This window comes from Zonotrichia albicollis, chromosome 1, assembly GCF_047830755.1.
Source record: "Zonotrichia albicollis isolate bZonAlb1 chromosome 1, bZonAlb1.hap1, whole genome shotgun sequence".
Taxonomy (NCBI): domain Eukaryota; kingdom Metazoa; phylum Chordata; class Aves; order Passeriformes; family Passerellidae; genus Zonotrichia; species Zonotrichia albicollis.
Genome location: NC_133819.1, coordinates 93,919,925 through 93,944,053, shown reverse-complemented (window position 1 = coordinate 93,944,053; position 24,129 = coordinate 93,919,925). Strand labels below are relative to the sequence as shown.

Genomic DNA, 24,129 nt, shown 5'->3' with positions numbered 1-24,129 from the left:
GGCTGCGAACTCTTCGGGGAGGTGGGGGAGCGGCAGCGGCTCCGTCCGTGAAGATTTAAAAACAAACCAGAAAGCAGCTGCGCGTGAGCAGAAATGAGGGATCAAGGGAGTTTAGTGGAGTGTGCTGGTGTGACACAAATCCTGCGGGTAACGTGGAGCCCCCCAGAAATGTTTGTAACACGGCAAAGCGATTAAAGAGCCAATTGGACAGCTAGAAAGAAAGGAATCGTGAAATGGTACAATTTTTAATAAAAGCCTATTTATGAACCGCAGAGTAATCAGGGCTGGAAACGACCTCGGGGATCATCCAGTCCAACCTTCGATCAAGAAGGACTTTCCCCGGCACCAAGAGATATGTGCATATAGACAGAAGAAGATCCATTAAGAAGATCCATCCTAGGTGGAAAAATAGTAAATAGTAAAGGAGTTTGTTGGTGAGACAATCACCAACAATTGACAGGTTTTTTGATGATGCTGTAGGAAAAGAGGAAATCCAAAGGCCTCCAGTGTTAGAAAGGACCCAACTGGGGGTTTCAAGTTCTTGTCATTATTTAAATACCATGCTAGGAACAGGTATAATGAATGGTAAAATTGTAAAGCTTAGTGATGTTACTTCTCTGTTGAAAGCATGATATTATGGCTTAATATAAGAGCAGCAGCATGGAAAATAAAGGGAATTGCCTAAACTCTGAAGGCATATATATTTGCCTTCATATAATTGCCTAAACTCTGAAGGCATAAATACTGAAAATTTAACTTACTACTTCATCAGCAACAAAAACAATAAAACTGGGAAATATAATAGGAAAAGATATCTAATTTAGAACAGATGGCAGGAAGCTTTTTTCCCCCTTGCATGGAACCACAACTGCGCAGAATGATCAGTGGGGAATTTTGGTAGGGTGAAAACACCACAGTTATTCTTGCACTCAGCACATGAAAGTTTTGGTGAATGGGAAGAGAAAAAGGGAATGAAATTTGCTTTTTAAATTGCCCAGAACTTCTAATTAGTTTCTATTGCCAATTTTAACTGCAACATGACAAAGCTTTTGCCTCATCATCCACAACAAATTTCTTATAAAAATACAAAACATATCCTAGTACAAAATAGGAGAATAATTCTCTTCATTAATTCTCTTGCTGTGCAACATTCTGCTCTCTTCCTGTAAGGCAGAGTATTGAGATTGGCCCAAACTATGCAGGACAAGATCTTTGCAAACACATTTGCTGGTCTTCTTCCTTGGGAACATGCAAAGGTCCTTTTACCAGAGAAACACATGCAATTATAGAATGGTTTGGGTTGGAAGGGACCTCAAAGAGCATCTAGTTTCAAGCTCCCTACCATGATCAGGGACACCTTCCACTAGATCAGGGCCCCATCCAACCTAGCTTTGAACACTGCTCAGTGAGCACCTCCACTGATTTTCAGTTCCATTTGGTGCTTCCCCTTTGCCTTTGTGAAGCTCAAACACTCAGAGCAGGATTTCTTAAGGAAGCAGAAGACAAGGCATGGAATCTCTTTGCTGAGAGATTCTCCCCCTCATTCTGTGATTGAGACACATAGGCTTTCTGTAACTGGATCTCTGTTCTATGTGCCCCAGAAGCAGTGATGATTGTTCTCTAATACTATTTAGATGTGTTTGACTTTCACTTCTTGTTACAATATTTCAAGCTTTTTGCTATTTGAACCACACCATCATCTCTTACAGCACTCCACCGGTAAGTTTTTGTGTAGTTTTTTGCGAACACACACTGATGTTTTGCTTGTTGAGCAGGGCTTACACTAAATTAAGGACTTTTCAGTTTCTCACATCAACCCACCAGTTGGACTGGGCATGCAGAAGTTGTGAGGGGACATAGCCAGGACAGCTGATCCCAGCTGACCCAAGGGACATTCCATACCATATGGCATCATGCTGAGTACATAAAGCTGGGGGAAAGCTTGGGAACAGGCCGGGCATTGGTCAGCAGGTGGTGAGCAGTTTCACTGTGCATTGCATGTTTTGTAAACTCTAACTAGTGGTGGTAGTGGTGGTAGTAGTAGTAGGAATAAAACTTTCCTATCCATTTCTTTGGTATGAAACTGTCTTTATGCCAACCCATTAATTTTACCTTTTTTCCCCCAATTCTCTCCTCTCTGCTGCTGGATAGGGTGCGTAAGCCAGTGGCTGTGTGGTGCTTAGCTACCTGCTGGGTTAAACGGCGACATCTAAGCAGCACACCTGCACTCAGTGCACTTTGCTCCTTTTGTTCCTAAGTTTGTTTTGGCACTCCTCATTCCCACTATCTCCAGAGGGCTGCACAGAGGAGCACGTGTAACACAGCTCCGGGCATGGCATTCCCAGCCCACTCTGGGCTGCAACAGCCCCGACTTGCCAGTTTCATTCAAGTTTGGATTTCGTGATTTTCACAACCCCAAAGACTGGACGCTGAGCTCATCACCCTGCTCCTGGAGTTGGGGCTGTAAGTTCAGGTGCACACACCACAACATATAGTGCAGGGGGGTGGAAATGGAACTGATTTCATCAGCTCATTCTAGCAGCGTATTTCAGCTGATTCAGAGATGCCAGAAGGTTTAGACATGATTGAAGAAAGCTGATGCTTAAACTCTCTTAACCTGTGACGTGATACTAGTGCCCACTTCTGATCTTTAAGATATGATAAGCTTGAAAGAAATAGTCCAGATTCTCTCAGGTAAATGATTCATTTTTTTTATATAAGTGGGGAAAAAAGGAATTACTGTCATTGAGGGGTTTAAGGTCTTGTGCATTAGTAAGAAATAAACAATAATAGTAATTAGTCTTCATTTCTGTGCCTTTATTTCCTAAAGGAATAATTACTATGTTGTAATTTATTACTCTGTTGTAATTTTACAGATGGGGAAACAGAGCAGGTAGAAGTAAATGAAACTGTGCACATGTAAATGAAACTGTGCAAAGGCACAAGCCAGGACAGAGATAAAGCAAAAAGCAAACTTGGACAGACAGTTGCTCTGGCAGCTGGGATCTTTCACTTTTGTCCTCAAACCCCTCATCCTACTACAGCTGAAGAACTGCTACCCCTTGGGTCTTGGGAACAGGCAATTCAGATAGCACAGTAGTGACAAGACAAAGAAACAGACAGGGAAATAGTAGGAAACAGAGAAAATGCAGTCCAAGAAGAGGTAAGAGAGTAAATGAAATGCAATGCTGAATAATATAGAAAGATCCATAGGTTTGGAAATCATTAGGAGCAAAACAAACAGGGTAACCAGAAAGTCAATGTAATAGAAAGCAGATGAAATTTAAAATTTAAATTTAAAGATCTTAGAAAAAGTAAATAAGTAACAAGTTGTTGCTTTTGAGGAGCTATTCTTTATCAACACAAGTAGAAAGTCTGCCCAAAAGGCAATGCCCATGCCCGCTGAACAAGCTTAAATCATTATCTGGTATAAACTATTATTTTTTTTTACAACTATAGAGTTGCATTTGTTTAGTATTTCATGTGGTAAGTAAATAGACTCTTTCTTAGGAATAAAGATTGACAATCCAATCAAGAATTAAATGCAGAAATGAATGGCCCAAAAGGAAGCCAGAAAAATAACTTAAAAATAATAATTATAATTGCTATAATTTTATTAATTATTAGATAGAGGGGAAAATATTACATTTTGGGGATTGTAACCAGTCCCATGGCCTTGATCTTTTATTAAAATCTATCTCTTAGTAATAAACATTACAGGCTGTGAGATCTTTGCCTAGGATAAGATAAGCTTGAGCCTTTTTCTTTTCTTACCCACTGTCTCCTTTTTCTTCAAGTGAGCACAATCAAGTAAGATTGTCCCTTTGAAAGTATCAAGGCCAATGCAAAATGTAGTTCTTTTGTATCCATTATAAGTCCAGTTTAAAGCTGCTTCATTATTACACAATTAATGTACTTCATTTAAGATTCCTCTGAATGCTCCTTCATCTCCTTGTTTAATAATCTGCTGTGCTTGCATGTTCTGAACCTTGTCTGGTCCTGGCTTCTCCCATTCCTAATCAGCTCTTATGTTGGCAGAAGGAATTATACTGTCAACAGCCCCTCTGCTTAATATGATCACAGTTCAGTCTGTGGGCTTGTCTAAGAGGCAATCATTCCATTTGTTAATATGTGAGCTCCTTTACTTATAATTTGGATCTCCACAACCAAGAAAGAATTGCCTATTGTCTTACAAGCCAGGCAAAGTGCACAGGCTGAGTCAGTCCAGGAATATTCAAGCCTCCTCATCTGTGGTATTGCAGAATTCCAGGGCAATTCCACCAGTTGGTGGAGCTTCTGTCTGGGAAAACAGAGCTATTGTGAACAAAGCATACTGTGCATATTTCTAACATTCATAAAAGACTGGGTTTGAATCATTTGAATCTTTCTCAAAATTTCTTCCTTTGGGGCAAAAAATTTCCAATGCATGGCCACAATCCAATTATAGTCATTTGGAAAATCTGAGCATAAACCATGCAACCATGTCTTTAACTAGTTGTGAAAAGAAAAGATAAATGTTTGCCTGTAAAAGTAGGACAGCAGGCTGGATTATATTGGGACTTCATTTACTGAAGACTAGGACTTGGTTTAAGCAGGGCACGGCCTGCCAAATACACCACCAAAGACTAAGATAGGCCTTCCCCTCTTCCTCATCATGACCTCTCTATGACAAAGGCTCCTTTCAAGCAAAGGAGGCGGAACAAGTTCCTTTTTCAGTTTGGAAACCTAGCAGTGATAAACTGGGTGTCCTGACAACCTTTTGTAGCATGCTACCTCTCATCTAGAAATGTGCTGGCCTAATGTTATAAGGCAGCTGAGGCTGCCTGTTATAAGGATAGCTGTTCTAGGCTATCAAACTCTGCTAAATGTCATTTTGACCAGGGTCATACCCTATTTTCAAGACCTAAGTGACCTTGATCAGCACCAGAAGGTGTTACATTTATTTTCTGCACAACGGAATACCTCTGAAGGGCAAGATTCTGACTCAGACTTAAATCCAATGATGTTTTAGATGACAAGATTAAAAACTGCAGTGTTTTTTCTAGTACCCCATGCCCACAAATCCAGAAATCCAAATTAATCATTTAACCCTTCACATGATTGCAGGGTACAAAACAGACAAAGTTCAACACTATGATAAGGGCTGTATCCCAAATCCCATCTCTCTGGAGCAAGGAGATGTAGCTTAGGCCAGCGGGAAGTCTTAGGCTAGTATAACCCTACCTCACCTATGAGATTTTTCAAAGACAGCTGGAAGGAGGCAGGTGCTACTTTCTGTAGCTCTGACAATTACAGCACTCCCTAGACACAGAAGATCTGTGATTCAGCTCCTTTCTTTTCTTAAGAAGACTCAAATCCACACTGACCTTTATCTGAGAGAATGGCCTCATCACCAGGTTATTGGTTGTCTAGGAAGGTATGGAGGGGATAGAGGAACTTTAACACAGAAATCATGCTCAATCAGGCAAGAAAGTTCTCTTAAGGCCATGGCAGTATTTTTATACTATAGGTGTGTGATATAAAATAACACAAGCCCTCCTTGGAGCAGGAATGGACAGGATAGGCAGGTCTCCTCCATCCTAGCAGACAGCCTGAAGCACTAGACTACAGTGCTTGCACACAAATGTGAAAGTGGTTTCACCACTTCAAACAAGTGGTTGAGATACCACCCAGAATGATGCAGAGATTACAGCAATCTCTGGGAGGTGGGGAATGTAGGTTAAGTTTCCCCATTCCCATTCTTGCCTCCCTGCCCCAGACAAACTCTGAATCTGAATGTCCTGTTTTCTGTGCTAGTGCTGGAGCTACTGAGCTACTGTGTCATTTGGGTGCACCAGCCAGCTCCTCTTTGGGGTTTCCCTAGAATGGCATTTAGGTAGATGAACAGTTGTTTTCTACATCCTGGAGGAAGACAGGAAATTTTATTTTAAAAAATGCCGGGAATGCTCTTTGCATTGGAGGTTAGACTAGATGCTGTTTCTGTGGTACTACTGAATCTATCATAGAATGCCCTGGGTTGATGGAATGGATCCTAAAGATCACCTAGTTCCAGCCCCCCTGTCATAGGCAGGGAACCTTCCACTAGACCATGTTGCTCAGAGCCCCATCCAGCCTAGTCTTAAACACCTCCAGGGATAGGGAATTCATAACACCTCTGGGCAACCTATTCCAGTGCCTCAGCATCCTCACAGTAAAGAATTTCTTCCTAATAGCTAATCTAAACCCACCCTCCTTCAGCTTAAGGCCATTCTCTCTTGTTTTATCACTTTCCGATTTAGGTGCCTCTGGATAGATGGCAGCTAGTCAGGATTTCAGAAGTTTGACTTGGGTATCCTAACCCTAAAAACAGTGACATTTCATTGCCTTGGCCCCAGAAATCTGCAGCCTAAAGACTGGCCCTGGTCTTGGGGAAGCCGAGCAAATTCGGACAACAAGTTGTCATCAAGTTATTTGGCCATAAACGCAAACATGCATGGGTACTGGAAGTGAATCCCTCATCCTCTCCACAGTGTCTGCTCCCACTGTAACCTTCGGTCTCCCCAGTTCTGGCAGCACCCAGCAAACGTCCCTCAACAACCTTCCCCACTTCCTTGAACTTTATTTCACCCAAGGCCTCCTTCATACTGCTGCAGGCTTCCTCCCGTTGTTGCAGTGCCTGGTTTTATTATTCCGAGTTATCCAATAAGCCCTGGGAATGACATCCTTCTGGCCCTCTCTCCTGCACCGCCGCCTCCAGCAAATCAAGCTGTGTACACACCAGTTAGACAATTTGCCTACTGTTGTTCCTGTCCCCTTATCTCTCCCCCCGCCCCCGCCTCGGTGTTTATGCTTAATGGATTGGGAGTTCCTTGCGCCATGAACTTCCTTTTCGCCTCATGGGAAGCACACGGAGTGTAGTGAGTGACCTCTCATGTCATAAATAACTGCAGGACAGCAGACCGTGCTCTCCCTAGAGGGAACCACTGCCTCGGGTCGCTCGGTGAGCAAGTGCCCGGCTCCCTGCACCGCACCCGCATCTGCCCGAAGTACATAGCGCACTCAATGCCACTTTCTAATCATTTTCTCCAAACATCCCATTTCCTGTTCTTTAAATAGCACCTCAAAGATTATTTTATAGGCTTTCAAAACACTCTTGCCGCCGGTTTTGGGTTTGGAGTGGGTTTTGTTGGTTGGAGGTTTTTTTTTAGCCTTCTTGCATGACGATATTTTCACGTCGTGGGAGACAGGAACAGCTCGAGGAAGCTGCGAAGTTGCACGGAGTACCCGGGGGAGGAAAGGCGGGGGGGCAATTCGGTTTCTAGGACAGTCCACCTGGCACCGACGTTTTGCTCTCGCACACGCTTTCAGTGCGGAGCTGCGAGTTTCGGGATGACTCTGGAACTTTGTAGCTCTCTCGGGGGTAGCCCGCCCGGAGCGGGGCGAGGGGCCCGCAGGAGGGCGGCGGCGCTCCGCGGAGTCCCTTTCCCAGCACAGAGGCCGAGATGCAAAGGAGAAATGACAGCATGGAAAACGGAGTATTTTTATCGGGGCCAGTGCCCGGGGTGAGGGGTGGGCGGAAAGTGCCACCCTCTCTGTCTCTCCTCCCTTGCCCTCAGCCGCCCACGCCGGCAGCGGCATCAAAGGGAATCTCCCTTGTCGCGCCGTGTCAGCACCGGGGATGAGCGCACCGGCCCGTCATGGCATTTTCGCTCCTCCCGGCGCTTACTCAACAGGCGGGAGGGGAGGGAGGGCTGGTTTGGAGGGGGGGCGGGGGGAGGACTCCCAACCAGCGCCGCTTCTGCCATGAGGTCACCGCGGCGCTATGCGCTGTGCCCGCCGCCGCCCCTGCTCCGCTCCGTTGCGTCAGGCAGGGGGTATCCCCGCCGCGGCGGACCGAGCGGGGCATCCCCGCCGCGGAAACACCCGCGCTGCTCTGCTACGCGCGTCCCTGCCCGGCAGGCCGGGGGGTGAGCCTGCCTCCGTCCCCTCCCCGCCTCCGCACCACCAGCCCCCCGCGCAGGGGGCGCTCGACCGCGGCTCCGCAATGTCAGCAGTGGTTCGCCGGGGGCCGTGCGGGGATGGCGTGCGATGCCATGCGATGCGATTCGGGGGGAATCGCGCCGAGCCGGCCACGCGGAGGGGAACTCCAGCCACAGCCACCAAGAGACTTTGGTTTTATTTTTTTAGGAGGAAGCCGGGTCTGGCACCCCCCGCCAGCGTGCGATTGCAGCTTTCCCCCTCCCCACTGCCCCACCGTGGGGGCTACCGGGAGGATGGGTGTGCGCGCCGGGGTCCCCGTGCGCTGCCCCGCACTCCACCCCCTGCGCAGAGGAAGCCGGGCGGGGGCGTGGCCCCACGACAATGGGACTCGCCGGCGCTATAAATACCCGCCCGCATCTATATTTGGTTTGGCCGGATCACAACCGGGGGGGCCGGGAGAGGAGTGTCCCAAAAATAGCCCCGCGCTCCCGCCCGCCGCCGCTGCCGCCGCTCAATGGGCTCCGGCCCCGCCCCCTCCCTCGCGCGCGATCCCGAGCGCCTCGCGCGGGGCCCGGCGGGGCTAAATTTAGCAACGCCGCTTGCGTCAATGACGCGGCCGCCGTGCGTCAGCCCCGCCGCGCCCCGCCCCTCGGAACGGGGCCCGCCGCGTCCTGTGCGTGGATTGGCCGCGGCGGCGGCACGAGGGCGGTGACGTGGGGGCGCGGGCTGGCCCCCGCCGGGGGCCGGCGGCGTCCGGAGGGGAAGCGCGGCCGCGCGGGGAGCCCGGCGGGTTCCCCCGCGGGGGGAGCGGGGTCTGGCAGCGCCGCGGCCCCGGAGGGAGGGAGGGAGGGAGGGAGCGGGGGACGCCCCGGCGCCCGGGGGAAAACGGCGCGCACCGCCTCGGGAAGGGGATCCCGAGCTCGGACGTGGCCGTCGCGCCGCCGGTCCGCGGCTTCCGCCGAGCCCTGCGCCAGCCCCGGCTTTGCCTCCCCGGGAGGGAGCACGCTCCGCGGCGGTGCCGGCGGCGGGACGGTAGAGCGAGAGGCAAAGCGAAAGTGCCGCCGCTGCCGCCTGTCCCTCCTCCTCGGGGCAGCAGGCTCCTCGTCCGCCTCGGCTCCCGTCCGTCGGGAGGACTCGCTTGGCGGAGCCCCTCTGTGCGAAGCACAAGCTCAGCACCGGCCCTCACGGCTGCAGTGACAGTCGCGGACGTCCCGGCCGCCGGCGGTGGATGTAAACACGGCACCGGGCACGGCGGCGGGCGGCTGCTGCCAGCGGAGACAGCGGGGGAGTCGTCCGCCGCCAGCCCGGTGCCCCAGGCAGACACACGGACACCGAAAGACACACGGACACAAACAGTCACAAGCAGGCGGCAACTCGGACGCTTCTCGGGGCCGCTAGCACTTGTGCCCGCTCTGTGAGCGGCACCTTCCGCAACCTGCTCCTTGCTCCTGCGCACTGCAAAGTTTCGAAAGAAAAGAAAAAGAGTGAAAAAAAGAAAAAAAAAAAGAAAAAAAAAGTTGGAGAAGAGAAGATAATTCGTGAAAAAAATTAAAAAGCAAAAAGAAAAAACTTTAAAAATGAAAAATAAAAAAGTGAAAGAAACCTTTATTAATTAATCCTAAAAGTTCCACTGAGTAACCGAGCAAAGCTCTTTTCATTTGAGCCACTTCAGTAAAGATAGAATAATTTTGTGATTATCACTATCTCAGTAATAATAATTATTGTTAATATTATTATTATCAGCTTTAGGAGCCACTCGCCAGGCTGTGGCGGGCAGGCGGCCCCGAGGCGGCCGGCCGGCCGTGCCGTCCCGCTGCCGGCGGCTCAGCGCGGCTCTGCCGGAGCTCCGCGCCGCTCCGCGCCTCTCGGCTGTGCGCGGCTGTGCTCAGCTCGGCTCGGCGCGGCGCGGTGCGGCGGGAGCGCGGCGCACACACTGGGGCGGGGGGGGGGGGTCAGTAGCGTCAGGCTCCCATGGCGTCACTATTGACGTTTCGCATTCCAGCCGCTCTATGGAGAGGCCGCTAGGGCTCCTCTCACATAAATGACGTTCAGAGAGAGGGAGCGGGAGAGCAGCGCAGAGAGGCGCCTCCGTCCCCTCTCTCCGGCGCAGGCACACGCGCACCCCGGGGCACTCGCACCGGGACGCGGGCACAGGTCCCGGCCCGGCTCCTGCCGCACACACACACAAAGGCACATCGCGGCGGCGGCCGCCGCTCGGCATCCCTCGCCCGCCCGCCTGCTCACTCCCTCCCTTCGCCCGGGGACGGGCTCCTGGCTCCTCAGGCTTTTTCAATCCTTTTCCATGCCTCGGGATAACGCACCCTCTGGACCTGCAGCTACCCGGAGTCTGAGGGATTTTGTGTCTCGGGTCCTGCCGCTGGACAGCGCCTACACACGCCTTTAAGGAAGCGGGCACCTACAAACTAGATGTAAAGACGGAACCTCCACAGCAACCGAGTACGTATGCGAGTGAACGGGAGCGGCTGAGGGAGAGGGACAGCGCGGCGTGTCCCCACTCCGTGAAAGTTGCGCCGGCGGGGTAGAGATGCTGGGGAGATGCCGGCGGCGAGCGATGCGGCTCAGCCGACGCGCTGCCGTGCCGGGCTCTCGCTGAAACTTTTCCCTCACCTTCCCCCCTCCTCCCCCATCCTCCCCGTGGATGTTCAATTGCCGCTCGTCTTCCGAGCGTCCCTGCCGCCTCGCCAACTCCTGCCGTGCGCGGGGCACTGCTGCTCCTCGCAAACGGGAGGGCTGTGGTTGAGAGGAGCGGGAGCCGGAGCCGGTGATACTAAGGTATTTCTGCTAGTTGTTGTCATGGAAATGATGCTGCCGGCGGCGGCGGGGAGTTTACAGCGCCGGTGATGAATGGCAGCAATTTGTCTCCCTCCTTTAGCCGCGCTCGGGAAATAGGTGGTTCTGTTTGCACAAGTTCAGCTGTCTAATAGGGACGGCGAGGCAGGTTGAGCTCATCTCACTTTGGGAGAGGGCAGCCCCCCTCGGCAGCCCAAAGAGCTCGCCCGAGAGGTAATTGCTGGAATGTGACATATTGTATTGAAATGAGACGGGATGTTTGCATGGCACGTCTGCCCGGCATCTGCTCCTCGGAAATGTGCACTTTTCCCTTCGGAGGTCAGAAGCGGTAACGAGGGGCCGCGGTGCCCCGGCACGGGCGGTACCGTGCGGGGAGGCCGGGCTGCGCCGCCGCTGCCCCGCTCCCTGCCCCCGCGGCGCCTCTCGCCTTTGCCTCCTCGCCTTAATAGCTGCGAAAGAAGTTTCAGTCTTGGAAAGAGGCGAGAAAGCGCGGGCGTTGGGTTGTGATATTATGTAGAGGGACAGTGATCGGGACAGCATTATCGCGATAGCCTGTCCCGGGCGGAGATGCCGCTCACCTTGGCGCGGCTAGTTAAGAACGCTGTCACTTAACTTGCAATTTTTGCATACGATGGGATCCGTGAGAGGATATTTCCCAGGGAAAGGGCGTAATACACTGTTTTATGTAGGGGGATTAGTGTGTTGGGATAGGATTTTTTTTTCTCCAGGAAAAAAAAGTTTGGGAATGAATCGCTAACTTTTATCCAAGCCGCTTCACTCGATTACATTCTTCGCCCTATTTTTCTCTCCTCCGTGGAGACCGTTGTATGCTGGAGTCAAGCCCCGGTAAAAAACAATGGACTAAACCAGACCAGACGGTTTCTTCGGAGGTGAATCTCACGCGATCTCGTGGATATTTGCTGGAGTGACCGTGCGGCTCGGGGCGATCCCTCCCACTCCCCCCCAAAAAAAATCGCCAGCTAACCGGCGGTGGAAATCCAGCACGAAACTTTTTAATTGAATGGAGCTTCCCCCTCCGCAGTCCCTCCCGGGTAAATGAAGGTTTCGAAACTCGCCTGAAGAAGTCACAATCACAATGGAGTGTTTCACGGTTTCCTCCTCGTATTACAGGGTGGGGAGGGGTGTCACTCGGGGCTGAATGTAAAGTGCACGGAGGAAGAAAAGAGCTTTGACAAGGGTAGTTATTTCCTCCTAATTTACAGCCCTTACGGCCCTGCGCTCCTGGCTCGGGCGGCGGCAGCCCGGAGGGGTGCTGCGTGGTTAAAAGCGCAGCGAGTGTCTCTAGGTAACCGGCGGCTCGGGGGGGCAGAGAGGAGCCCTAGGGCGCTCCGCGCCGAGCGGGAAACCGCCTCGTAGGAGCTCGTAAGGGAACAAAACCCTCGGGAGAGAAAGGGATGAGCTGACAGGCGCTTAACACCCCAGGTGCTGGCGGGGGTTCAAAGGCGAGGGGCGCGGGGAAGGCAAAAGAAAGACGAGGAGCGGGAGAAAGAGTCGCCGGGGAGCGGCTTCCGTGGGCAGGGGTCGGCGCGGCCGAGCATCCCCCGCGGAGCCCGGCTGGCAGCGCCCCGAGGGTCGGGGGGAGGCGGCTGGGCTGCGCTCCCTGCCCCGCGCCGGCGATGGTGGGCCCGGAGACGCCGCACAGGGTTGGCGGGGCCGGCAGGACACCCCTCGAGTCTGGCCAGTACCTTGCATAGAAACTCCCAGCCTGCTTTTCCCCTGTCTCTGCATCCCGAAAAGAGAAAGTTCTCACGGGGAAGTGGACGCTCGGGGATGCTGTCCCGCTTGTTGTAGTCACCCCGCCCGGAGTTCTCCTCTTGCCTTTCCCAGGCTCCTCTCCCGGAGAACAAACCGGCGGCTCCGTTGTCCCAACCCGGTGCTCTCTTGCCTTTTGTGCGATGAGGGAGCGGGAGCCGGCAGGAATGCGCTTCCCGGCCGGCTCCCCCTTCCCACCCGCGGGGCGAGGCGGGGGCTTGGCGGGGGGATGATGCCCCCGAGGCGCCGCGCCGGGGGGAGGCGGGGGGCTCCCTCCGCCCCGCCGGGCACCGCCGCCCCTGACTGTGCCTTGTCTCCCGCCGCCGCCGGCGAACAGAGCCCGGGTCGGAAGAGCGCCCCCCGCCCAGGCCAGGCCCCGGGCCCGCCTCCGCAGAGAGGTCCCAGCCGGCACCCACCCCGCCGCCGCCGCCGCCCGCCGCCGCCTCCGTCCGCACCTCCAGCCCCACCATTCAGCGCGCAAGATACCCACCAGGTAAGCTGCCGCTCCGGGAGAAGGGCGGGAGGAGAAGGGGAGGTCCTGGCGGGGCCCCTACCCTTCCCAAATCCCTTTGGCATCATCGGCCCCCGACGTCCCGGGGAGCTGAAATCCCGAAAGGATCAGAGCAGCGCGTGCCTTTCGCGGCGCTCTCGGCGATGCCGTGCCGGGACACACGGCTTGCGAGCCCCTCGCCAAAGACGTGCCAGCTCCAAGGGGGGGCTGCTTGGGGGTGCTAGTGTCCCTGTGAGGCGCCCCTGGCTCTAAACTGGGCATCCTTTACCTCACGTTCTCGCAAAGAAAGCAGAACACCGTGGTAATAGCTCCCAGTGTCCCTGCCCCGATGCTTTCAGCCATTCATTTAGGTTTTGATGACAGGTTGCTCGTTAATGCACCTCCTGTGGGGCCTTTTCTTTTCTTGTTTTAATATTGTTGGGTAAAGAAAAAAAAATCCCAGGTTATTTACTTTGCGGGGGAATTAATACTGGTGCCCTAAGTGGAAAAGTAGGGGTTAGACTTAGACAAGTGCGCTGGCAAAAGGCGAGGTAGGAGGAGCCCCACAGAGCCAGGAGAGACCAGACCTTTAGGTTAGGGATATTTTTTCAGTCCTCCGGTCAGAGTTATTTTAGACTTCTGTTTTTCTACTCCACTTTGCACAGAATTCAGTGGCACGACACTGTTATGCTCAGAAAAATGCAGGAAAAAAAGGACATAATGATCTGTTCCCTTGAACTCCTGCTCATTTTCTGAGCTAGCAAAAAAAGCATTTTTCCTTCATAGAGCTGTGTATCAACACGTCCAGTTGTGACATTAGCTGTGAACTCACTCTGTTGTGTTCCTCCGTCAGTTCTCAGTGGAGGTGTGTGGAGAAAATTTCCTTCCCTTTTTATTTGATTAAGCACTGATCACTATGTTTTAACAGCCAGTCCTTAAACTAACAAATGATAATGATGTGACTTGCCAGGAAATGTGTGCGTGGAATGGCATGGACAGAAATTGACAGGAAAAAAAAGGGACCAGCAGAATAATACATAAATAACATTGGGAGGCAAGGCTTAGGGGGGAGGGTTGTCCTGCCTCCTTCTTTAAGCTTTTGGATTTAAGGCAAAGAAGGTCTTAATTTCAGCACTATTTTTTTTTTCTCAGATTTTAGTGTTTTCTCGAGAAGAAGAAAGATGTGAATGGTTTGTGACAGTGTGATAATTCTTAGTTTAAATATGATAGTGCTTAGTTTAAATATGTTTATCTGTAAAGCAGGCAGGAAAGAATTAAAAGTTGATTTAACACAAATTATTTGGATTCCTGCATGCCAGGAGTGAATATTTTTAAATTGTAAGTGAAAAGAGTTCTTAAAATAATGAGGAAAACCTCATTATTTCCAAGGCAGTTTTTTTTTTTTTAACATGAATTATTTCTCAAGTGCTTCTGGAATATAAATTACCATGATTGAGAAGAGATGAACTGCACTTAATTTTGATATACATTTTATCCATATTTACTTTTCTCTTTATGAGAAAATTTATACTAATTGATGCATTTTATTCCTCTGCTGTGGAACCAAAATACACTACACACTTTTAGTTCAAGTTGCAAATATTGGTCTAGAATCTCAGTGTTTAGTCAGGCAAACCTCAGTGAATTGCAGAATTGGGTCTAGTGACCAGCAAATTACATGGCAGACTAGTAGGAAATGTAAAAGAAAATAACAATCAGATCTTTTTAGCCAGGCACTGTGTTGCTTTGACCATCCCAGCTATTAGTGAACCACATTAAGTTTCATGACTAATGAATAAAACCAACTGTATTACTGGCCTCAACCTTGCTTTCCCATAAAAACAGAAATGCCACATATCTTTTATCCTACACTTTTGCAAATTGAAGGGGATGTCGTACCCTCCACTTTTTAAATGAGAACATTCTACCAAAGATAAGCCTTAAAACTAATAATGAAACAGCAACCCTAAATTATTAGCTGACCAGAAATACTCTTCAAAGGTCCAGAGCTGAGTAAGCAAAATTGATGCAAGTCCTGAGTAGAAAACCTTGTGATTTGAGTAATTCCTCTGACATGCGCTGCAGATGCTGCTTCTTTTAAAATAAATATAATTTTTAATATTATGCATTTGATAACCCTGTTTACTCTTCGTGAAAATTTTACAGCATGATTTGAAGGCATAGAGAGGTAGATTTAGAGTCATAACTCTTCTCGTTGTGCTTATCTAATTCTCATTGACACCTATGTATATTAAGCAGCAGATGTAGGGCAGCTTGAGATGGATTCTTCTCTCACTGACACTGGTATAATATAAACTGGTGAGTTTCTCCCTTGACTAGATGAGAGCAGACTCCTAGTACTGAATGCTTAGTCGGTCCCTGGTGCATATTTCTTGTTGAAAGCAAAAGGCTCGAGGCTAATTTAAATGTCCGAATGGGAGTTGGGTGCCTATGTGAGCTCTGGGAAAGCTCTAGGAAGGAAGTTTGTGCTGGCCTGGGCCGCAGCCTGGTGCCCTGGGCCTGTTGTTGACGCGCCCCTTTGCCCTTGCAGATATGCCCTGTGTGCAAGCGCAGTATAGTCCTTCACCGCCCGGTTCGAATTATGCATCCCAGACCTACGCCTATGGCTCGGACTACAGCTCAGACATCATGAACCCCGACTATGCCAAGCTGACCATGGACCTGAGCAGTACCGAAATCACTGCCACTGCCACCACCTCCCTTCCCAGCTTCAGCACCTTTATGGAGGGTTACTCTGGCAGCTACGAGCTCAAGCCTTCCTGCCTCTACCAAATGCAAACTGCCTCCTCTGGCCAGAGGCCCCTCATAAAGATGGAAGACACCCGGCTGTCCCCGTACCAGCCCTCACTGCCCCCGTCTACAGATGAGGGGATGCCCAGCACTTCCATGTACTTCAAGCAATCGCCACCCTCCACGCCCACCACGCCGGGCTTCCCTGCCCACCAGGCCCTGTGGGATGAGCCCCCGCTGCAGCCCACGCAGACCTGCCTGCCTCCCGGGCACCTGATGGACGCCGCCCCCATGAAGACCGTGCCTCCGCGCTTCCCTCTCTTCCACTTCAAGCACTCGCCTCCGCACACGCCGTCCGCGGCCGCCCACATGTGTTACGACCCGGCCTCGCTGAGCCTGCCCCTGGGCTCCGACAGGCCCGCCGCCAGCCAGGCTCCCATGGAGGGCCATTCCTACGGGCTTCACCTGGCCAAAAGACCAGCCACCTTAGCCTTCTCACCGCTCGGCCTCAACGCAGCCACCTCCAGCCTGATGGGGGAGAGCAGCGGCAGCGGCAGCAGCGGCCTCCCGTCCCCTCCCAGCCGGAGCTCCTCGTCCGGAGAAGGCACCTGCGCTGTCTGTGGAGATAATGCCGCCTGCCAGCACTACGGGGTGCGGACATGCGAGGGCTGCAAGGGCTTCTTCAAGGTGAGGGATCCGTGCTCTGCTCCCCTCCCTGCTTGATCCCACCTCACTTCCCACCCTCTGAGTCCTGACGCGCTCCTGGTCCCGACCTGGGGCTTCAGGGACATCGTGTGCTGAAACTCGGGCCCCCACAGCAGGGTAGGAGGGACGCCCAAAGTTTTTGAAGGTCAAGGAAAGCCCTGTGTAGGATAAAAGGATCAGCCAGTCTCTGCTGAGAAGAGGCCATGGCAGTGATCTGGGGGAACCACCTCTGGTCTGCCAGCGCTCCTCAATGAAACTTAGGTCACCCCAGTTTAAGCTATAAACAGCATTTATTCAGTAGTGAAACTCATCTGGAGTACATTCAGCCTGGGTTTTACTCAGTCACCAATTCCAATTACACTTTGTTTTTAGGTGAGAAAACAAACCCTGAAATTGTAAAGTCCACTTAATATTTTAGGTGGTGGCAGCAGTGCCCTTTGCTGTGCAGGGAAAATTGGCGTGAGGAGGAATGCAGGGTGGTCAGCACCGGGAAGAAACCGGTTTCACTCATGGGACAAACCCAAGAACTCCTGGTTGCTTTTGGTTGCTGCCTTGTCGTTCCCCTTCAGCTCAGGAGCCCGGGGAGCCCTTCCCAGGGGAAAGCTGCCTGCAGAGCAGTGACTAAGCACTGCACAGGGTCCCGGTGCCTGCTCTGCAATGCTGCTCTGCTACTCTTTGCAGCTGACTAGCAGCCCAAATAACTTACACACAGCAGTTTCTCAGCTGGAACTTTGCACTTACATTTTCAAGAGTTGAATATACTCTTTAGATCTTAGGTTTGGGTGCTTTGTAATTTCCTTTTAGCAGAGTTTGAAGGTCCAGATTCCAGTATTAATTTCAGAAATAGCTTGTTTAAGGGAAGAGCTTGTGATTGACTTTTGGTAGGATGGTTCTGCGCAGCAAGTTTAAGATTTGAAACATTTGGGGTTGATTTTGTATATTTCTTCTTGCTAAGATAGCAGTTATGCCCTTATTCTGGTAAAAGATACAATGGGAACAAAACCAGTCCCAAAATATTTGGGGGGAGGGCTTATAACATTTTTTTATTGTAGGTGGAATTGTCAGTGTTACTTAATAATAATCTTTTGACCACGTGGTAATACATGTCTTCTATAAAACTAATTTGTTATTTAAATATAACTAGAAAAGGCAACACAAATAACATGGAAATAGCAGCTCTTTTTGTCCCAAACCTGCCCCTGTGGAAATCAATAGCATATCTTTGAGTTGCAACAGCACCTAATTCTGCAAAATTAAACTGTTTTCAGCTCCAAATCACAATGAACAATATTTGCTGTATCTCATACCTTCAGTACATTGAGGCTGTTATTTGATAACAAACACAAATTATGGAATAAAATTTATCCATTCATTTAATTGCAGTTGAAGATTTAATATTGAATGTTGAGTTGATCAATTTGTTCCTGGTGTCTTTTCTAGTAGTACCTTTTTGAATGTTATTTATTGATGTATCTTTGATTTTAAGCATGGCAGCATGATATATTTTTGCATTGATATTTGTTACATTCTTACAACGCTTACCAGGTTTCTATACATTTTAATTTTGCTTTATTTTTTTCAACATGACTTTAGAGTTAATTAAATTTACATAACTTTGTCATCATTCTGTCCTTTTTCTTCAGGTCAGGTTAACTTTCCCAGAGTATTTAGCCAAACATGTTTTGTAGGGGTTGCTGATGTTTTTATTTTTCTCCCTGATGATTTTAATGGCTAACCAAACCAGTTATTGTGGTATTTGACTAACAATAGTGATAGCAAGAGAAGTACATTGCAGATCATTTTGATTTTATTTTAATAAGGTCAGCAATAATCAAGGGAATGAACCAAGTAGAAAATTGTTCCCAAAGGGATATTAAAAGCGGAGATAATCTAATCCCCAAAGGTAGATGTGATGACCTGGTAATTTCAGATATGATTTTATCATTCAAAGTTGCCTGTCTCCAGAGACTTGCTTCAGAAAAATCCTAGATGATTTTCATTGTCAGCAGCTAGCACTAATAAAATTGTTTTTCCTGCAGGCTAGTGTGTTAGGAAATTAATTTTATCTAATTATATGAATTGCACTGTCACTTTTCATGTTGTAATTAAAACACATTTTGTCAGGTTCTAAGCTGCTCAAGAAACAATCAGTTTACTATCTTTGTGTTGCATTTTTGCAGAGAACAGTTCAGAAAAATGCAAAATATGTTTGTCTGGCAAATAAAAACTGCCCAGTGGACAAGAGACGTCGTAACAGATGCCAATACTGCCGGTTCCAGAAGTGTCTCAGTGTCGGCATGGTTAAAGAAGGTAAGGACTCTGGCTATTTATGATCCCAGAAAACTAAAATATTATGTTTTATGAATCTGTGTTTTTGTGTGTGTGTGTGTGTGTGAGCAAGCATGGATGTCTCTACAATAAATTTGACAGTGATGAGATTCATAACTTACCCCAAAATATGTGCATTTATGTAATAATGTATTGATTTTGTGCTTTTCACCCCTATTATCATATTTAGACCATAGACCCCAGAGTTCAAGAACAGCAAGGTCACAAGAGGATAATTTGACAGTGGCCAAAATGTCTCCTTTATTAACTTTGAACATTGCTCGATAATGCTGTTGGCTTCCCCTTGTTCTCTCACTGGGGGCTGCACTGGATTGTGTGCATTTTGACATAGGATCTCGTTTCATTCCCATAAGCTGATTGTAAATTTGCAATTAATTTAAATGGAAACAGGATCAACTCATTAGTCCCAATTCTGCAAATATTTAAGTATGTGAGTAATATTGTGTGAGCAGTCCCATTGCAAATACTGACATGGATAATATAACCTATATAGTGTGACCGTATTTTTTCAAATGCTTTAAGAAAGCTGAAATTACTTTGAATGAATGCCTCTGCCATTTAAAAGGCACACTGCTAGTAGAAACATTAAAATCTGTGTTTCACATTCAGTTTGTTTTCAGCAGTGGAGTGTCACAGGCACAAGTGCAGGGGCACACTGACATGCTGCAAACAAAGCATGGACACAAGGAACACAGCTGGGCTCTCACTAAGTAGCTACATTGCTGCTTATGATCGTAGGTCTGACACAGTTCTGGTGCCATTTGTGTTCCTTTGCAATCAAAGGCATCAAGAGCACATGCTGAAACTGGAGAACACTTATTTTTACTGGTCTGGCCACCGTAAGGAAAGCAGGGTGTTCATTCTGATCCATCATTTGCTGGTACCTTCACAACTGATTCCCTTGGGATTTTTTTTTCACCTAGTTGTCCGTACCGACAGCCTGAAAGGGAGAAGAGGTCGGCTGCCTTCCAAACCAAAGAGCCCCTTACAGCAAGAACCCTCTCAGCCCTCCCCGCCCTCTCCTCCCATCAGCATGATGAATGCCCTCGTTCGAGCTTTAACCGACTCCACGCCCAGGGAGCTGGACTATTCAAGAGTATGTCTCACTTTCCTTTCCCCGTTTGTTTCCGCACAGAAATTATTTGCGTGCTGCATTTCTCCTTACCAGCTGCTTTGCCAAAATGAAATTAAGTATGAAATTTGGATGAGGGTAGAAATCGGTCCAGCCAGCCGTTGTCTTTTCATGATAGGTGGACAATGAGAGGAAAGGAAGTGCAATAGATATTAGTGTTAGTAACTATTCATTGTGAGGATCTCAATCACAAAAAATGATCTAATAATCTGCAGTATATTCAGTGGCTGAGTTAAAGCAAAAATGCATGGATAAATAGAGCATTCTTCTTGCAAAAAGGCTGTGCCAAAACACAGTCAATTATGATGTCATTGATTAACCAGGAGCAGTACTTGTATGTCCAATATCTTTAATTCCATTTTCTGAAGGCTAAAATTTAATAGCACTTCCCTAATATTCAGATAGAAGGGTTGCAAAGTGTGACACTGGATGGATAAGACCATTCCTGTTGAAATCAACAGGAATTTTGCCATTATTTAAATGAGAATAGGGTATGCTTTGGATACCCCAGCCTAAATATTCCTTCAGTAAAACTCACATTTTTAAAACAAGCCTGTTAAAATTAAAATTCTGAAAAATCAATAAAGCTTTACTAAAGATCATATATTTTTATAACCTTGTTCTTTAATGTAGCATAGTCAATTTAAATATTCATGGAATATTTTGGAAGCTGAAAAAAAAAGGTCTGTAGTTATTAAAATACAGCATTGAAATGACTTGTTAAATACAATTTTTAGGCATGTTGATATAGGATAAGAAAAAAAACTACAGCTATGGAAAAACAAGATCAAATTCTTCCCCGTTAAAGAAATGTGATTAAATTTGAGATTGTTAAAAATAGCAGCTGTACTCAGACAATAACTCCACTGGCCATTTATCACTTGTTGCTAAGTAATATTTAATCCTAAAGTATATTTACTGCAATTATATAAAAATTACATTATGCTTTTTTAGACTATACTTATATACATAATTTAGCAATTAAAGCATGCTGTAACGTATTTTCTTCAAACTAATCTGGAAGTATTAAATCATATTTTTTTTCAAGTTATTATCAAGAATTTAGCTGTTCAGTGTCTGACAGCCTACTATAGGGAGAATGCATTAGCCATATCTGCATGCACCTTAACTTACCCAGAACGTCTCAGGGATCGTTCTGCAAATACCAAGGTGTGTGACGAGCTGTGCTCTTTGATAGAAATCTGCTGGGTTTCACAGAATTGCAGTAGTCCAGGGGCCATTGTTTGTATTTATTTATTGATACAAAGTTCTTTTGCATTTACAGAAAACTGAACAAAAATTATGTACTTGTATGTGACTTTTTTCATTGTCCTGCAGTAATTATTTCTCTTTTAATGAAAACAACCCACAGATTTAATTGTTCAACAATTCTGTTGGACTTTACAGAGAGCATATGATTGACAGTAAATTAATTTAGTCTTGGTAGCTAAAAGATTAAGTATGATTATCTGTTAGGACATATTAATATCTAAGTTTTTCTTTACACTAAAATATATTATAGTCTGTTATGCCTGGTGGTGCTGAAATGACAAAAATATTCTGCAAGAAATAAGTAGATTCTTATTTTTTTCAAACTTACTTTGAAAAGTTAGGGGAGGTCAAAAAACAAATGCTGTGTAAAGAGCAAGATAAACTGAATTTAATGAAACATATCATAAACATACAGCAATGCTAAAATATTCCTATGAAGAATAGTAATCCTGTACCTGTAAAGACTAACTTATGGCATATTTAGCTAGGCTGTGACCCTGCTGAGCGCCACAAATAGGCAGATCTGGAAACCTGGCTTTGGAGTCAGCCCTGACACTTCTGCAGATACGACCTTAATGTTTAGCCTGGTCTTTGTGTTTACAAGCTGTAATATCTTGACCATCTTAAAACTACTGATGAAAGTTTCGGAGAAAATGTGTATCCCTTCCCTCCAGAAAACCCTGTAGAGACACACACTCACAGAGCAACCCAGGAAAAAAACAAAATCAAAAATAAATTACATAAGCTACAAACTTTACACCAAAACATTGGAAACAGTTCTAGTTCAGAACATGGCTGCTTTTCATCTCAGCACTGGTTTTAACTTACCAGTCCACAGCCGTGGTATATTTAGGTACTTGGTTTTAAAAGGCAATTGCCAAGGGCTGTAGTCTGGTCTCACACCTGTTTACTGGTACAATTCCCTGAGTTTACGCTTTTAAGGAAGTGAGATGAGAAACAGACCCTTGCCATTCATATTCATGCAGAGTAGGCACCCATGTAAATAGAAATGTTGCCTTTTCAGAGGGGGAGTGCAGCATTTAGGCAATAATCCCCCCCTTCCTGGGCCACAAAATTAAGCACATATCATGGCTTTTGGAAAAATGAGTGTAGGCTTTCTTCTGTGCAGAGAAATTATTGTTAGGCTTTTGCAGCTGTAGCCGTCGATGAAGGACTGATGAAAGCAGGCAAAGGGCAGAGCTAAGTTATGCTGTCGGGCTTCCCAACCTTAGGCTTTCCAAATCTCTTCAGATATAACATACAAGTTAATGTTGCTTGCTACACATGCAACCCCCTCCTTAAGTAACAGTCATATTTCATTTAATTCCCAAAGGAGCTCCAAGGAAGGGAGGGGGGCAGAGCTTTGTCTTTTGTCTTTCTCCCGGTTTGCCTCCAGTTTGCATAGGGCAGGTTTAGAAATGCAGATCGGAGGGAGCCCTTCCGTCCTGTGACGCCTCCTGACCAAGGGCAGGATTGCCAGCTGTCTTGGTCACAAGTTAGGTCAAATATCACTTCTTCTCCATGAAATAATCATGGAAAAAACCCACAACTGTGGTGCATGAAACAGAAGCATACATATTGTTTATGGTTACTTCTATGCTCCTAAGCCTGTTACAAGTAAATTATATTTTAACAACTCTTTATAAGTGCTAAAACTTTATAGTGAGCAGTGATGTATTGCAGCAGCTGAAAATTGTACAGTTCCATGTAATCTTTTACCTTTCTTCTAAAATTGCTGTCATGGGATAGACTATGCCAAAAAAAATGCAGGTTATAGTTTTTTAGATGCATTCAATTTGATTCAGTGCCCAGTGTGGGGTATACCGCACTGTAGTATTCACAGTTACATGACATAATGCTGCATTCAGCTTCATTAGAAAATGTTAAAACTTTGCCTTACCTTTGCCAAAGGAATGTTTTATAAATATTGGGAACAAATTAACACCTGGCATAATTACTCTGAGTTGTGGTGAGTTATATTTAGAATGAACCCCTTCAGAAGGGGTAGTACCTTTTCTCTTTTCCTTTTGTTTTCCTTCTTCTTTACTGCTCAAAGGATCAAGGATATATCTCAACTTAGCAATACCTGTTGTGAGGCAGGAGTTTCCTTCAGCCTGTTTCGTTTCCCTGTGTAGTAAGAGTCAGAGTCATGGTCAGCCCCTGTGTAGCAAAGCAGATCTCCCGGTGCCAAAATGCACACTTGTTGTGGCTTGGTCTTCATGGTCACTTCTAGAGGGTCCAGAACATGCGTGGTGTCTGAAAAAGCAAATTGTCTTTGCCTACCCATTTTTTTTTTAATTACCCGTGGGAATCTTGCTGCAGTCCAGTGCCAGGAGTAGGTGATTCTTGCTGCTTGAGTGTCCTCAACTGCTCCATTCAAGTGGGGGTCTGAACACATAAATATTATGCAGCATACAGTTTCTACTGTATGCTCCCCGTCTTCTCTGTATTGTGGCCTCCACCTGCCTCAGGATCCTTTGGAGCAGCTGAGGCAAAATTTGTCTCTGTATGAACTTTATAAGAAGGATTGCACATGTTTTACCAGCTGGTTAGGGATGTGAGCTGGAAGGCACCGTGAGAAACTCATGCAGTTAAGGTTGACTAAGCAGAACAGTGTCACTAAGAACTAGTACCAGGAACCAGATAGAGACAGAGGTCTCTAGGATTGTTGTGGTTCTCCCATCAGTCAGCAACTCTGACATTGTGTCCTTCACCCCTTACCTGCCAACAGCAATGAGCTCCAGCTAGGAGAGGCAGAGTACAGGACAGCTGCCTGACAAGTTCTGCTTGCTTGCCCATCCCTCTGTCCTGCACAGAGGTGACTTTTGGGTGATACTTGCAGGCCACGGTTGTAATATGGTCCTCCCATGCTGCCAGACCATTGTTA

At 47.6% G+C, this 24,129-nt stretch overlaps 1 protein-coding gene and 1 long non-coding RNA gene across 2 annotated transcripts in view; one reads left to right on the top strand and one right to left on the bottom strand.

Moving 5' to 3' along the window:
- Nucleotides 1-13,529, bottom strand: part of LOC113458714 (uncharacterized) — a 76,414-nt gene extending 62,885 nt beyond the window's left edge. Inside the window, exon 1 of the long non-coding RNA XR_003379228.2 lies at nt 13,034-13,529. This is a non-coding gene — a long non-coding RNA (uncharacterized LOC113458714). The remainder of the gene's footprint in view (nt 1-13,033) is intronic.
- The window catches only part of NR4A3 (nuclear receptor subfamily 4 group A member 3), a 29,154-nt gene continuing 15,002 nt past the window's right edge, over nt 9,978-24,129 (top strand). The window contains exons 1-5 of the mRNA XM_074547257.1: nt 9,978-10,416; nt 12,881-13,036; nt 15,585-16,471; nt 18,670-18,799; nt 19,762-19,934. Coding sequence (XP_074403358.1) covers nt 15,587-16,471; nt 18,670-18,799; nt 19,762-19,934 — 1,188 coding nt within the window. The 5' untranslated portion in view covers nt 9,978-10,416; nt 12,881-13,036; nt 15,585-15,586. The remainder of the gene's footprint in view (nt 10,417-12,880; nt 13,037-15,584; nt 16,472-18,669; nt 18,800-19,761; nt 19,935-24,129) is intronic.